Source organism: Beta vulgaris, chromosome 9 (genome assembly GCF_026745355.1).
Source record: "Beta vulgaris subsp. vulgaris cultivar EL10 chromosome 9, EL10.2, whole genome shotgun sequence".
In the NCBI taxonomy this organism is placed as follows: domain Eukaryota; kingdom Viridiplantae; phylum Streptophyta; class Magnoliopsida; order Caryophyllales; family Amaranthaceae; genus Beta; species Beta vulgaris.
Window position 1 is genome coordinate 25571708 of NC_079210.1, and position 17559 is coordinate 25589266.

Consider the following 17559-nt stretch of genomic DNA (forward strand, 5'->3'; position numbering starts at 1 on the left):
AAATTTGATGCAAGGAGTGATGAAGCAACATTTTTAGGATACTCCTCACATAGTAAAGCTTATAGAGTATATAACAAGAGAACTATGTGTGTTGAAGAAAGCATTCATGTAATCTTTGATGAATCTGACAAACATAATCCAAGCATACAGGTTGATGACTATGAGATAGGGTTAGCACAACCTAGTCAAGGAACACAGATTCACAAGAAGAAGAAGAAGTGAAAGAGGAAAGGAACGAGGAATTCGAAAATAATGAGATCAATGAATTCCTGTTCCTCAAGGAGGAGAAGATCTCCTGTTCCTCTAAATGAAGGAACTGAGTCCACCGAGGCTAACAGAGGAACAACTGAGCAGAGTTCCTCATCCACTCAAGGAACTCATGAGGAACAACATGTTCCTATAAGAGAGTTTCAACCAAAACCTTGGAGATTACAAAAGTCACATCCTGTGGAACTCATTATCAGTGACATATCCAAAGTGTTGGTTTGTGTGCTAGATTTCAAGCAAATCCAAAGGAGTCTCACCTCACTGCTGTGAAGAGAATTCTTAGATACCTTAAAGGAACAGATGATCTTGGACTCTACTATCCAAGAAGTGATACATTCGAACTAAAAGGATATGCAGATGCAGATTATGCTGGAGATCTTGTTAATAGGAAAAGCACCTCAGGTATGGCACAATTCCTTGGTCATAGTTTAGTTTCTTGGAGTACCAAGAAACAAAACACAGTTGCTTTATCCACTGCTGAAGCAGAATATGTAGCTGCTGCTGCATGTTGCTCTCAAATGCTTTGGATAAAACAACAACTTAGTGACTATGGAATAAACTTTGAATGTGTTCCTATTTATTGTGACAATACAAGTGCTATAAGTATATCTAAAGATCCAGTGCATCATTCTAGAGTAAAGCATATACATATTAGACATCACTTTTTAAGAGAAAATGTTCGAAAAAGGTTTGATCAAACTTGAGTTTTGTCAAACTGATTATCAGATTGCTGATATCCTAACTAAGCCTTTGCAAAGAGATAGATATGAAAATTAAGGCTTGAGTTAGGCTTAATAAAAATTAAGTGATTGTTCCTATGTCAATTCCCCCATGTTTGAATCAATTTGAGTGACTTTGTGTGCTAAAAATAATTGTGTTTAATTGCCTAAGACCATTGCAAATTGGAATGTTGAAAACATAACCATGAAGTCAAAGAAACTAAACAACTCACAAATGTCACATAATACTCCCCTTACTGTTCCTAAGGTCAAGAAACATGCATAGTATGAAGGATATTGAATGTAGCATTAGTTGTTCCTATAGCACAAGTTCCTTAGCATTTATTTTCTTTCAAAAATTAAAATTCATAAAAATCCGAAAAATCCGATAAAATCCCAAAAATAAGGGGAACCAGTTTAATTAAATCTTGGTTCTTTTATCTTTTCGTTTTCTTTCTTTTTATTTTTATTTTTTCTTTTTGCTTTATTTCTTTCCCGCGTGTCATAATTACTATTACATGCAAAACTCCCTCTTTCAATTCATCTAAGAAACCGTGTTCCTCTCAAAGGTTCATCTTCACCAAATCCGAAACCTCATCACACCCTTTGATACTCCATAAAAACCTCCAAACCTTCATAAATCATGGCAAAAACTTCAAGAAACTCACCTTTTCCAACACCAAAAACAACCGACACTTCAAAAATGGAAATTTCTTCATCTCCAACAAAAAACCTTGAAACCGACATAATTCAAGAAAACCCCATAGAGGAACAGCAATTAGAATCTCCTAGAAGGAGCATGAGAAGAAGAAAATTGATTGGGGAAGATGATGAAGAAGAAACCCCGGAACAATCTCAGGGGGAAGAAGAAGAAATTGCACCTGTTCCTTCCAAAGGAACTGTTTCTTCGTCTTCCAAGAAAAGGGTCGAACGAAGTGAATCTAGGTATGTCTTGGGCTTTTGCGTCGATTTAGAATGGGCAAATAAAATTGAATTTCTAGAATTAACATCCATTCTAAAGGAACAAGGCATGGAATTCTTGTTTGAATTCGCCTTTAATAATGCTCTTGTTCCTCTAGCTATGGAGAGTTTTGTGCAAATTTCGTTAATAACAATGGAACTTGCACAACTGAAGTTAGAGGCAAGAAAATAAGGTTTAATCAAGCAACTTTAAGCAAAGTATGGGAAGTTCCTTGCAAAGGAACTGATTTGTATTTTAAAAGGAAAGGAACTGTTTCCTTTCCGAATTTTCCTCAAGACAAAATCTTAGAATATTTTGGAGGAACAGCTGGCCAAAACAAATTAACCATAACCTACTCTCTCCCCTTCACAAAGTATGTTTAACTTGGTTTGGAGAGCACTCATTCCTCGAACTGAAAAGAGGAATGAAGTGGGTCTCTTGGATATGTGTTACATGTTTTGCTTGACCACCACATACAAATCAACTTCCCTTCCCTCTTCATTCAACATTTAACTCACTGTATTGAAAACATTGTGTGATTGGGTACGGTGCCTTATAACTTCTTTACTTCATCACTTTGAAGTAAGACTTCGGTTGGACCACATAGGATCAAACAAGGGAACATCTTGAATGAGAAGACCCTAAATGGACTTGGCTTGTCTGTCCAAGAAGGTGTTCTCATTCAAGGAAAAATGGTTCCAGTTCCTCAGGAAAAAGAAAACTGCCTCAACTGATTTAGAAGAGGAAATGATGTAATTTGGATAACCTGTCCTGTTCCTAACCGAGGAACAAAACCTAAGAGGCGCAAACACATTCACTAAGCCTAAACCCTCTGTTCCTTTGAGAGTGAGAAAGAGCACTCGTCGAAAAATTGCTCCTGTTCCTGTTCCTTCCAAGAGGACTCTCCTTTAGTCCTTTCGGATAATGAGGAACAGGTACCCTCACTCTCAAGGAACCACTACCTCCACCATCTCCCAAACTCTCTGTTCCTTCACAAAAATACCCTCCATTTCACCTTCGTCCTTCTCTGTTCCTTCAGTTTTGAGCAGTTGAAGGATGAAATAAAAGGACCAAATCCTTTTGCTTCCACCTCCACAACTCTTCCACCCACACCACCATTTCTTCCTCCCATTTATCACCCTTCACCTTCTGTTTCCATTCCTGGAACAGATGAGCCTTCCACTCAAACCTCCCCAGTTCCTTCACAACATCCCCATCTGCCTCTAGTTCCAAGGGTAAGGAACAGGAAAATCCGGATGACACTAACTGGGTTAATGAAGTCTGCCTTCCTGCACAACATATGATAAAATTTTACAATCATCTTCATTGGACTTTGGATGCCAAAACTGATACTATGTAAGTCTTATGAAGAAATTGAGTGATACCGTGGTTGCGCAGCAAAAGAAGATGGACACTATGGCTCGTACGTTGGAGGAGCTGAAGGAACAGGTTGAACTTCATCATGGGGTGGTGATGAAAAAGTTGGAGGATGTGGTTGAAGAAGAAGTTGTAGAGGAACACCATTCCCCTTCCCTTTCTTAGTTTTTTTTTTGTTTTGTTTCCTGTTTCTTTCATCAAGGAACACAACTTTTGTTTCTTCTTTTTCTTTTCTTTCTTTGTTTTGTTATGGAACAAGTGCTATATACTCATGACTTTTGCTATATTGTCTATGTTTCTAAATGCTTTGCATAATTTCTTCCTTGGAATGGCTAGTATTATGTGATTGATGTTTGAGCAAGTTTACTCTTTGATTTTCTAACTTAACCACTAATGGTGCTTGCATATTGGTCTTAAGGTGTTAAATCAATTCATCAATTCATACCGAGTCTATTCTTTTTGAGGATGACAAAGGGGGAAAAGGATTTAAGGAACAAACTGTAAGTTGAAAAAATTAAAAAATTATAAAATTAATTAAGGTAAATGAAAAATCAAAAATAGGTTAAGGTAAATGAAAAATCAAAACTTCAGTTACTCATATAATTGTGTTTTATTTTTCATTTTCTTCTTTATGTTTTTATTTTCATTCACTTATATTATTTGTTATTTTCCTTAGTTTGTACCTTTGTTGTCATCATCAAAAAGGGGGAAATTGTTGAACCCTAGTTTTGATAATGACAAAGAAACAAAGGAACAAACTAAGTAGTGAACTAATGAATTATTTAAGTGTATGGTGTCTAAGGTATCAATGCAAGGAACTGGGAGAATACGAAGTCAATGAAGAAGTCAAGAGAGGATTTCAAAGGCTAAGTAAAGAAGTTTCTATGTTGATACTGGAGCAAGCATTGGATCAAGAATAATAGAAGCTAGGCGTTTTATTTTCTAGTTCCAATGTAAAGGAACAAAGAAAGAATGGTAAGGAACTGTGGCAGAATATTTGAGAATGAAGGTTTGTTCCTCTGTAAGGAACAAACTCAGTGGCACTTAGTAAATATGTTAAAGGAACTGAACTAATTAAGGAACTAGACTTAGGCGTGTAACGGTTAAAAGATAATGGAGTAAGTCATGCCTAGATTATAGGAAATTAGTTATTTCTAATTTCAAATGATAAAATCAGTTTTAAAAAGAAAATCTGTTTTGAAAAGATATTTATTTTTCGGAAAATAAGAAAATAAATATCCGGTTGTTAGAAAGATTTATTTCAAAGATATTATTTTCTTAAAGATTAGAAATTCAGATTTAAAGATAAAAAGAGTTTATAAAAACTGATTTTCGGATAATGTAAGGAACTCCTATTATTTAGGAGTAATGGCTGCATTTTATCCACGTTCATTTATAGTTCATGGGATCATGGGACATGATGTAAACGTGTTCCTTAGGGGAAGGAACATCATGGGTAAATGGATTAAAACGTGTACTCAACATTAATCCCACGTTCTTTCATGATTAACACTATAAATATAGAAGTCTAGATAAGTTCCAAATGTGTCTGACTAAGTAATTAAGTGAGTTTAACTTATTAAGTGTCAGTGCCTTCATTCTCTCATAATAGCCATTTGTTCTTTGCCTTCTTACTCTAATTCCACTAAGCTTATTTCGATCAATTGTATTTTGGTTTTTGGGGTAAGGGAACTTTGAGTGAAGTTCTGTAAGAGAAAGGCTTTGAGTGAAGCTTGTATGTGTGAGAAAACTTCGAGTGAAGTTGAGAGGAACTGCTGTTAAGGGAACAGTGGTTCAGGAACTTGAGTTTAGGAACTCAAGGTAGGCTCGAGTTAGAATTAGGTTGTAACAGAGTTGTTTGGCCTAATTAGTGAAAGTGTTGAGTTTAAAATCCCTAGTGGTCGAGGTTGTTTCTTCTTGTTGGGCCCAAGAAGTTTTTCCTCGTAAAAATCCCTTGTGTTCCTTTAGCTTGTTTATTCGTTTAAGTTTTAATTTCCGCAAAAAGTTACGTTTATTTCTACACCTACAATTCACCCTCCCTCTTGTAGTGTTCCTAGGGAAATAACACACATATGACCTGCAGTGCAATCTGCTACTCAACATGCATGTATACGCTTCCCTGCTCGGGTTTTGGTTACTAAGCACCCTGGTTTGCACGCCTAACGGTAAAGATTTTATCTCCCATTTTGATTCCATTAAGCGCTTGACAAACAATCTGTAACAAACAGATCTTGGTACACAAAAATACATAGCCTTTTGAATTTCCAGTTTCCATCATTGACAAGATCAAAACCCGGAAGTGCTCCAAAGGACTGCAACAACTCTCGCACTTGAGCCTCGGTAAAGTAATAAGGAAGCCCGCCGGCAAAGATCCTGTCATGACCCTCAAGACCACCTGCAGAACCTGGTGTCAAGCCAATAACACCTAGGTTCAGGTTCGGATTAGGCTGACTTGGACCCAGTGCTGCAGCAAGGGATGGATTGTAGTCACTTGGTCTCCTCACCTTAACCGGAGTCCCCCGCAAAAGCAAGACCACAGAATGTTATCCATATTAACATCACTATTTTTATTCCACACCCCAGAAATGTTATCAATAATTTACCTCAAATGTGATACCGTCTAGCGCCATAGCATCACTAGCTTCCTCTACAGATCTCATGTCCACAAAAGCAAACTTCTTTTCATGGTTAATATATACATTAACAACATCACCTGAACATGCACAAGGTATAACACAATCATTTATGATTTATGTATAGGATTCTATAAGTACTATAAGCGGAATTTTATGAATCTAATTCATAAGCACTCAAAACAGGATCACATGCATATACAATCAAGAATCACATATAAGTTTAGAATTAACCTTTGTAGCGTGAATTCCACTAAGTTTGAATAACCCAGATAACAAACCTCAAATGTGATTCATCTACTTGGTCCACCAACCCGGATCAACACTCCACCAATGTTAGTTGGAAGGAAGAAAACTTCTTCAAGTTTATGGAGTATATTACGTGATTTTTGAGAGAATAGGAGAGAGAAAATAATAACAAATATTTGATGTCTTTTCTTTACTGTCTAACCCAATATATAAATATATTTTAGGTTGACAATAACCCTCCCCTTATTCCTCTTGGCCGGCCACCCTTAGGGCCCTTTATGGGCTTTAGGCTTCTTTTGTTGATCCAAGTCTAATGTGTGACCTCATAGGATCCATCATATCGGGCTTCGGGTTTATTATTCACTAACCCAAAATTCTATAGCATTCTCTAGCAAGACGTATAAACGACCCAATAAAACGAATTATTATTTTCATAATACGATCCATAATATTATTAGCAATTGCATTTAAGTCGAGGACATAAATCCTTCAATCTCCCACTTGTCCGAGACGAGTGTGCAATGTTTTGATTCCTCAAGTATCTTAATGTCTTAAGTTGATAGTATGATCATATTTCTATATCATCCATACTAGTTTTCAAATTAATCCTTGAAATGCAAGTTCAAATTGACAAACAAATGATCATCGAATGATCCATATTAGCACGGCCATGCATTTTTTCAATTTTCGCTCTTCAACGGGCCAAGACGCCTATCATATCTTAGTAGGAAGACCTTTTCAATCTTGTGATAATCAATACTCCCACTCAACTTTTAGCAAAACCTAAATGCTGCCTTTATAGTCCCCTTTTATGGCATGACGTTTGATGGTATCAAAGTTGTACCAATCATTGGGCTAAGTAATGTTCCACTCATGTCTTAGGAATCTACTAATATAATTTCGAAGTTCTAAAACTTCTAAGTAGGTCTAGTTCGACAATGTATCAACTATACATATCCATATGATTGATTAAACATCTCCATGTTCCCATAGCCCATGAAACGGCGCTATCAATCAATCTTATATGGTAATCCCTTTTAACAAGTCATTTAAATCCAGGTTAATGACTTAGATTAGGAACTTTAATATTCTATGAATTCTGTTCACTTATGGTGTTTCATTCATTAAATCACATATTTGACAAAACCATAGAATTTAAGATATATATTTTGGACATTTTATTTAATACCAAAACAATAATTAAATAAGATAAAATTTATTCTCATAAACATAAATAGCAAAACCATGTCTTTACATTGTAACAAGTTTCTTTAAACCTAGTACAATCTAAAGCCACTCTAACATTTGCTTCAAGCCTATAGCACTAGCGTGACACTCATGCTTGGGTTGAGGTAGTGGTTTAGTTAGCGGATCAACCACGTTCTCATCCGTATGAACTTTGCATATTTTGACATCCTTCCTGTCAACTATCTCTCGAATAAGGTGAAATTTCCTCATCACATGTTTGGACTTGTTATGTGACCTTGGTTCTTTTGCTTGCGCAATAGCACTATTGTTGTCACAAAACAACTCAGTTCCTTCCAGAGCGCTAGGTACAATATCTAGCTCTGTCAAGAACTTCTTTATGCAAACTGCTTCCTTAGCTGCTTCAACCTTCAAGTGCTGCTAAATATTCTGATTTTGTCATAGAGTCTGCTACAATGCTTTGCTTTGAGCTCTTCCAGCTCACTGCTCCTCCATTTAGACGAAAGACATACCCTGACGGAGAGCGGTAATCATCTCAGCCGGTTTGGAAGCTTGCATCCGTGTAACCTTCAACAACCAACTCACTTTATCCACCATATACTAAGAACATGCCTATAGTCCTCCTTAAGTACTTAAGGATGCTCTTAGCTGCAGTCCAGTGTGCTTCTCCTGTATTTGCTTGGAACCTGCTACACATGCTCAAGACATGCAACATCAAGTCGAGACCCATTCGACAATGCCAAATGTAGGTTAGGTTGGAATCATTTGATTTTTGTTTCTTGCTATCTATGTTATAGACTGGTAATGACTTATTAAGCACATATAAGCCATCAATTTAGCTTTGGCATAGAACATATTATTGTAAGAAATGGAACAACACTTGTACTTTATTTCAAAACAAAACCATTCAGAATCCAAAACTAAAACTGAAATTATGTTCTTAGTTATTGCAGGAACAAAATAACAATTATTTAATTCTAAAATAAGCCCAGATGCAAGTGTGGACTATAGCTCCCTATGGCAAGGTGCAGCAACTCGTACTCCATTTCCAACGCGTAGCTCTACCTCGCCTTTTGCCAGCTTTCTACTTCTGTTTAGTCCCTACACATCATTAACTATGTGAGAACCACAGTCGGTATCAATACCCATAAAGAAGTAGAAATCAAATTGATTTCTATGACATATATACCTGAAGTTGAAACCCTAGACTTCTTTTCCTCCAAGTATATCGAGCAGTTCCTCTTCCAATGTCCTATCTTGTGACAGTGGAAGCACTTGCTTTCTGCAGCGACCTTTGGCTTGGCGGTTGGCTTAGGTTTTTCAGCAACAGAGGCAACTTGCTTGCCTTTGTCCTTCTTTCCTGCCCATTTTTTTTGAACCCTTTCCCTTTTGAACCATTAGAACCTCTTTCTTTGGTTCAACCATAGGGATGTTCCTTACAGCATTGACCAACAATCCACGCAGCTCTTGCAAAGTCTTTTCAGACTCATTCATATTGTAGGTAATTCTGAACTAATTGAAACTGTCAGACAGTGAGTGGAGAATAATGTCACTAGCCAACTCAACCATATAATGGAATGCAAGTCGTTCCATGTTTTCAAAAAGACCCATCATTTCGAGGACATAGGGGCCAACAACTTAACCCGGCTTCAAGTGACATTCAAGTATCTCCCTATTGGTCTCATACCGCTTAACTCGGGCCTGAGTTTTAAACATGGCTTGCGACTCTTGCATGATCGTGTAAGCATCCTTGGTTTTGAACCTCTTTTTGAGGTTCGGCTCCATGGCTGCTACCATCAAGAAAGTGATTGGTATAGACTTATCACTAGCCTGTTTGGCACAACGTTTTTCTGCCTCAGTTGATTCATCAGTTACAACAGGAAGTGGGGGTATCTAAGATGTCTTCTCGACCCTCAAACCTCAGGACGAGTCTTAAGGTCCTTTCCCAATTAAGGAAATTTTCACCATTCAATCTGTCCTTTTCCAGAAAAGGACAAGTGTTGAAACCGGAGTTTGTTGTTGTTATTAGACATGATATCTACAGACAGAAAAATAAAGCAAAGTTCAATTTTATGTTTATAAAACAACCTAAAACATGTAAAAGGTTTCCAGGTTGACCACCTATTCAAAATTAAAATCCCCTATGAATAAGTGATATAGAAGATCCTATCAACATGCAACACTAAGCATACGGAGGCCTTATTTTAAGGTTACATTATCAAGGTAGGTAGACTCTTTCACTACTTATAACAATTTATAACTCTTGTTTAGATGGATAAGCATCGCATGCTGAACTATCTCTTGCTTCAAAATTCAAAACGCTTTTGATAATTTTGTTAAGGACAACCAAACTAAGTTGTAAAATTCTCAATTTTACACCTTATATTCCTAAATTAATGATAACACCCTGTGGAAGCATGACCTATTACTATTAATTAAGGGTTTTATAAGTATTTTATGTTTGGAAAAGCAAACCTTAATATTTATGGGCCTAACTTTATTATGTTGTTACGAATTAGTGAACTCTAGCGCATCAACAAACAACATACAATAAACTTATAAGCATTTTAAATACTAATAAAATGCGAAAATAAAATGATCTAGCTAGTATGGCCCCTAATCCAAAGAACTAAGCACCAATGACTCCTTGGACTGTTCATGGATTTCCATCCACCTTAGCCATGGGCCTTCTCTTGATGGGCTCTTCTTTGGATTACGCATATCGTATTTAAAATTACAAGAATACATCACGATACACAGATCGTATTTTCTATCTTAATTTGGGCCAAACTAGTCATACATAACAATTATATCATAATATAAAAGCCACATATTATACTTGCCAACAATTAAAATATCAAATATTCTTAATTAAAGCAAGAGGATAAAGAATTTAAGTAATATCTCATGACCTAAAGATTCTATCCCATAAAACTAGCCTAACTAATTTTAATTACATTAAAAAAATCAGATTATGGATTGAAATTTATGACCAAGTCGATAAATAATTAACCTAATTGAAACTTACTTATCTTTCTCAAAATCTATTCTTAAAATTCCAAATTAAAAAGAAAATCTGCAACTGCGCATGATATGGTAGATTTATCACGTTTTCCAAACAAAAAAATTAATTTAAATCTTTCAAAAAACGTGAACTACGTTCACGCAATCTGCCACGAAGCAAAACAAAAAAATATTCCAGCGACCCTTCTGGCCACCTCACCGGCGCCCCTTTAGGCGTCGGTCGATTCCTCCCTGAGCTGTTGCCAGAGGCCGGCGTTTTCGCCTGCGGCAGCAAGCAGCCGCTCCGCACGTCGAACGTGCGTTGAGCCTGAAAGATTTTTGTCCTCGACTGTAATGCAATTATTAATAATATCATGGATCGTATAATGAATTCGTTTTATTGGGTCGTGTATACGTCTTGCTAGAGAATGCTATAGAAATTCGGGTTAGTAAATAATAAACCCGAATCCCAATATAATGGATCCTATGAGGTCACACATTAGACTTGGATCAACAAAAAAAGCCTCTATAAGGGCCCTAGGAGTGGCCGGCCAAGAGAAATAAGGGGAGGGTTATTGTTAACCTAAAATATATTTATATATTGGGTTAGGCAGTAAAGAAAATACATCCGATATTTCTTATTAGTTTCTCTCTCCTATTCTCTCAAAAGTCACATAATATATTCCATAAATTTGAAGAAGTTTTCTTCCTTCCAACTAGCATTGGTGAAGTGTTGATCAAGGTTGGTGGACCAAGCAGAGAAATCACATCTGGGGTTCTTTATCTGGGTTATTCAAGCTTTGTGGAATTCACGCTACAAAGGTTAATTCTAAACTTATATGTGATTCTTGATTGTATATGCATGTGATTCTGTTTTAAGTGCTTATGAATTAGATTCATGAAATTCCGCTTATAGTACTTATAGAATCCTATAGTGGTATCAGTTTTAGCCTCTTGCATATAGAATCTTGGTCATAAAGTTTAGTTTATGTATGACTAATTTTAATTTGATTAAGGGGAGAAATTGAATTATGGATTAAATAATTAATTGAAATTGATTAAAAGGAGTTTTAGTTACTTGTTTTCTCAAATTATTATAGCCGAAAAATTCATCCTATAAACCCTAAGTTTTCGAAATTTAAAAATCTGATTTTCGATCTCTAAATTTTGAATCGTATATTCATATTATTAATCTAATTTTCAGGTTTAAAATTGTTTATGTATGAAAATAAATTCATGTAAAAGGTGTTTTATATAAATTAGTGATTAGCTTATATGAATAACCTAAAAATTCATTAAAATAGAGATTTTAATTTAATTTTCTGAATTAAGCATAACAGAGTTTATGTTTAATTTAATCAAGATCACTAAATTAATTTTACAATAGGTTGTAAATTTAATTTCCTTCAAATAAAATTTAAAAATAAAAATTTGAAGGAGGAGAAAGAGGAGCAGCCACGGCTAGTGGCTACTTCGGTGGTCTGCCGACGAGAGGCCGGGGAAGAGGTGACGCTGACTGCCGGCGAGGAGTCGTGTCGGGAAAAAGGGGGTGACGCAGCCTTGCTCAATGCACATTCGACGTGCGGAGCGGCTGCTTGCTGCCGCAGGCGAAAACGCCGGCCTCCGGCGTCGGCTCGAGGAGGAATCGACCGACGACTTGCCGGTGAGATGACCTGAAGGGTTGCCGGTGAGGTGGCCTGAAGGGTCGCTGGAATTAAATTTTATTTTGTTTGAAGGAAAGTAAATTTACAACCTATTGTAAAATTAAATTAGTGATCTTGATTAAATTAAACATAAACTATTTTATGCGTAATTCAGAAAATTAAATTAAAATCTCTATTTTAATAAATTTTCAGGTTATTCATATAAATTAATCACTAATTCATATAAAACACTTTTTACATGAATTTATTTTCATACATAAACGATTTTAAACATGAAAATTAGATTAATAATATGAATTTACTATTCGGAACTTAGAGATCTAAAAACAGATTTATAAATTTCAAAAACTTAGGGTTTATAGGATGAATTTTCCGGCTATAATAATGTGAGAAAACAAGTAATTAAAACTCCTTTTGATCAATTTCAATTAATTATTCAATCCATAAATCAATTCTTCCCCTTAATCAAATCAAAATTAGTCATACAAAAACAAAACTTTATAACCAAGATTCTATATATACAAGAAGCTAAAACTGATACTACTGTAGGATTCTATAAGTACAATAAGCGAAATTTCATAAATCTAATTTATAAGCACTTAAAACAGGATCACATGCATATACAATCAAGAATCACATATAAGTTTAGAATTAACCTTTGTAGCGTGAATTCCACAAAGTTTGAATAACCCGGATAAAGTACCCCAGATGTGATTCCTCTACTTGATCCACCAACCCGGATCAACACTCCACCAATGCTAGTTTCAAGAGAGAAAATTCTTCAAGTTTATGGAGTATATTACGTGACTTTTGAGAGAATAAGAGAGAGAAAATAATAAGAGATATCTAATGTATTTTCTTTACTGCCTAACCCAATATATAAATATATTTTAGGTTAACAATAACCCCTATTCCTCTTGCCCGGCCATCCCTAGGGCCTTATGGGCTCTAGGCTTCTTTTGTTGATTTAAGTCTAATGTATGACCGCATAAAATCTATTATATTGGGCATCGGGTTTATTATTTACTAACACGAATTTCTATAGCATTTTCTAACAAGACGTATAGACGACCCAATAAAACGAATTTATAATCTCCATAATACGATTGATAATATTATTAGTAATTGCATTTAAGTCGAGGACATAAATCCTTCATTATCTTTATACAACACTCACAACCTGTATACAATAATTTCATAAAGCTTCGTGCGTGCTCCTACAAGGGCATGCAATATTTCCTCCAATTGGGGCCATAACATGGCTGAAAGAGGTAGCGACAGACTGTGGCAGAACATGTTAAGCGCAAAAAAAAAAAAGGTAAAATAATACCAAGGGCTAAAACGGATGAACAATGTGACGATTAATTAGAAATAATACAGAAACACACATTAGGGGCCAGTTAAAGACGAACAAAACCCAACCTAGGCAAGTTCTTCCTTATACATTAAAGCTACAAAAGTTGGCTCACACCCAATGTCAGCACAGTGGGGCAAGTAGCCTAACATAACCTTCTTACAACAAACAAAAAGACAAACAAGAAGCAAACACCAAAAGACAAGAACAAACGAAAAACTTCTTTCAGTTCCAGAGTTATTTGACTGAACAAAATCCATGTTTAAAGGATAATAGTCAGACCTCCAATGGTAGGAGCCGCAGCAATCATTATAGTTGATGGGGCCATGTCAAACTCACTTATCCTTTTACTGCTAGCACACAAGAATAGTCAATCGAAAGAGACATGATACCGTAAGAGATAACAATATACGTTATCAGTAACAACTAACACGTAACAACTTCATAAACAATCCCCATGCTAACAAACATAGGTGAAGCTAAAATTAAAGTTGCATACCTTTCTCTACAGCAGCACTAATATGTTTGTAGTGGGTTCCTAGCCTGCCCACCGATATCACTTGGAAAATTAGCTTGTAATGATAGCATATAACTCACCTAGAGAAACCTAGAGAGCTAGGTACAATACTGTGCAAGCAAAAAAAGAACTTTTAGTTATCCACTATGTATTTACTATTAATTACCCAAATAAATAGCAACCAATCAAGCAACATTTCACAGATAGCCCACCATCAGAGAAACACAACAATAAGACACCCAAACCAAGGGAAAGCAAGGGAAGTTAAGGAACTTGGATGGATTCATTTTCTTCACCCTCTTTAACAACCAAACTAAGTCCCCTTTGATACAAGCTATCTCTCCCTCCCCCTGCTTTTTTTCCCCTACACTCTCCTTCCCTCCCCTACCTTTCCCTCCAATCTAAAGAAAGCAATGAAGGCCCTCACAAAAAAAACAAACAGAAAGCCTTGATGGAGTCATAACGATGCAACAACGTAAAGTGAAGGCACACTCAAAACAACTCACTCCAACATGAAAAAAATGAGTGGAAAACAGTAGTTAGCAGCATTTGGCATTACAAAACAAAAATTCATTACGTGTCGCATTCCCATCATTGATGTACTTCCTCACAACCTGTTTGGCTTCTTCTTCCATGCGATCATATAGTTCACGTTCTTCATGCAAAAGTTCCACATGACAAGTTTGTATTGATTTTGATGGCAAGCCAATCAAAAGTTTCTCTTTTGTTCTTCTCAATGAGACAGTTGCTATTAAGACCTATAATATGTTTAAACACAGAAAGAAAGAATAAAAAGCACTATATCATTTCCTACTCATTGAATGGTAAACTATACTTCTAAGTTCCCTAAATACTATGGTATGGAGATATGGCAATGGAGCAAAGGATCATAAACAATGACACAAATGAGTGGCAGATTGTTAACCATTTCAAGGGCAACCCTATGGATTTTCTGAACAGAAAAAAATGGGGATCAAATTCGAGCTGGTGTACCAAAGCTTCAAAAAAAAAAATAGTCTTTTACATATGAGGCATAAGCGTCCTGCACAAAGGATTCCAACTCAATATAGCAGAAACCCAGAAAGGAAGAGACCGACAACAATTATAAAAAGAAGCATCTGCAAATGGACGGTTCATCCCTATACTTGAAAAGGCGTAAATTTGTCTACTAAGTACATTTCTAGAGCCTCCAGATAGCATATATGTATGAAAGAGAACTCAGTGATCATTACAGAAACAACAACAGACATCATAAAGCTAGTTAAAGTAAATAAGTATATTTTTAGCTTAAATTAGAGTTTAAATCTGGAACTTAAGTTGGAAACTGAAAAAATTGTTACTTCACACCAGTACATTTAACAATGTTCAAGCAAAGTTCCTGTTGGCTACATTGAATTGAATACGCAAAGATCTGAATATAGCAGTTTCAAGAATATTAAGAAGGGAGCACAAAAATATGCTAATATGAAAGGAACAAGGATAAGCAGACCACTAGATCTTAACAATCTTTCTTTGCTTTAACAAGAAGAGGGCACAACTCGTTTAGATTTTTATACTACAAAACTAAAAGCGAGAATTAGCAAACACAAAACCAGATATCTATCGTATAAAAAACAGTGAAATAGTCTACTTGTATCAGTTTATGATGCTCAATTCCAATAAATGCAGCAATTGGAGGGTAACGTAAAGACTAAACCGTCAATTCAACAATAATTTCATACTCCTAAAACTTAATATCAAAAGCAAAATTTATAGTATCATAGATCCCTATAAATGAGACAAGAAAATCTAAACCTAGAGCCTACTGATATGTGATATGTCATATCCAAGTTCGCTAGCGAGGTCACCAAGAGTAACATACATAGCCCAACACGTACTACCATACATCCGAGGCAAAGCAGAGTAGATGAAGAAAATGCAAGCATCCTCTGACGTCCATCCCACAATATTGTGCATTTGTGCAATGAAAATAAACAACATCGATGAGAAAAAAAAAAAACATTTTGCATTTTCAGAAAACAACCTTATAAATAATATTCTGCAATGAAAATAAACAACATCGATGTGAAAAAAAAACAACATTTTGCATTTTCTAAGAAGTCTCCAAGCACAGGGCTAATTCACTTTCAGTAGTCGAAACTCGAAACCTGCTCACTTTTTTTATGAATCAAATATCAAAACAACTATTTCAGAAAACCACCTTACAAATAATATGCCAAAAGACAATATGGGGAGAAAAGAGATCACAATCTCTTCATTCATATTCGCATATCAAATCTTTGCTTCTTCAAACTAGAATCACAAATTATCAGGGTCAACTCTATAATACAGTATAAATTAGTAACGCCCAATCTTGCTACAATTTGAATAAGAAATTTTCATCTCATTATCAAAGAGCAAAGCAGAAAATCCTAATTCCTCATCCAATTATATACATCAAGTAAAATTAATCGCAAATCAGAATAAAAATTAAAATTAGAGAAAATAAGAGAGAGCACACTAATCTTCATTCATGGCTGTGACTTGCGAGTAATGAAGATGATCAAAACTTTAGATTTTAAATTTCACCAGAAAATTACAGGATGAACGACTTGGATTAATTAGATCGATGAAGAGGAGGATTCACGTGCAATGCGACAGGATAAGGGAACCCTAGATTATGAGAAAATCGACAAAAACACCATAAAAATTTAAAAGCAATAAAAAACAAGTAAACAGTCTGTAAAAGTGTGAATAGAGTAAGAATTTGTGATTCATTTGAATAAGAGCAAGGAATCAACTAACTGTATTTTGGGAGATTGGAGTCAAGGATTCGTCGATGGAGTAACCAGGGAGGCCGGACTTCGACGACCTTTGAGTTCCCATCCATGGTTGTTATTCTATTCACACTTTTACAGATGAGAGAGGGAAGACGATATAGGGTTTGAGAGAGGAGGGAGTTATGGGCTGACCAGATAAGGTAGGAAGTTATGGACTGGGTTGACTACTGATATATGTTAATGGGCTCCACTTTATTAAATCCAATGTATATAAACCGATCCGGTTAAGAGAACCAGAGCACCGAAGCAGTTTTTTTATTAACCGATCCAGTTCTCTGAAGGACATCAACGGTTGTATTCCCACGTTTCCACCCCAATTTCGAGGATTTATCGATTCGGTTCTCATAAGGACCGCAGTAGTTGTGTTGTGACATATAGGATTTTTTCACTAGTGATATTAGCTAAGCATATGTGAGGAATAAGTTAATTAAAACTAGCCTAAAGATGGGCAAAAAGGTCTAAAGTAAAAGGGGAAGCAAAACATAGGTGAGCAATGGACTCAAGAGCATCATCACAAAAGATACAATGGCGGGAAAGAAAATTATGATTTTTTTCAAGACGACACTTAAACGACAACCCATCATTACAGACCTTCCACAATAAATTTTTTAATTTTTGGAAGGACATTAAGACCCCAAATACAATTAAATTCAACGTTTTCAAAGTTAGAGGGAATGAGTCCTTGGGCAAGAAGAGCCCCGACTTAACATAATATTCATCATCATTTGTAAGACCCCATACCAAATTATCAGATGGATTCGTAATTGGAATATAAATAGCACAAATCTGA

General features: G+C 35.8%; 1 protein-coding gene across 11 annotated transcripts; it reads right to left on the reverse strand.

Annotated features, from left to right (window-relative positions):
* Positions 1–7406: 7406 nt before the first annotated feature.
* Positions 7407–16923, reverse strand: LOC104883289 (putative SWI/SNF-related matrix-associated actin-dependent regulator of chromatin subfamily A member 3-like 1). 11 transcript variants are annotated; one of them, XR_008967580.1, is made up of 6 exons: positions 16530–16923; positions 13933–14060; positions 13716–13783; positions 12736–12837; positions 8602–9450; positions 7407–8513 (listed from the first exon to the last, which is right to left on the reverse strand). XR_008967580.1 is itself a non-coding variant. In XM_048635805.1 (3 exons), exons 1-3 carry the CDS (start codon positions 16813–16815, stop codon positions 14041–14043), a joined length of 282 nt encoding a protein of 93 aa, XP_048491762.1. In that variant the 5' UTR covers positions 16816–16923; the 3' UTR covers positions 13426–14040. The 11 variants fall into 11 exon arrangements, 1 of the variants encoding a protein (XP_048491762.1); XR_008967578.1 differs by lacking the exon at positions 12736–12837; XR_008967581.1 differs by lacking the exons at positions 7407–8513; positions 8602–9450 and adding an exon at positions 10262–12112.
* Between the last annotated feature and the right edge of the window lie 636 nt (positions 16924–17559).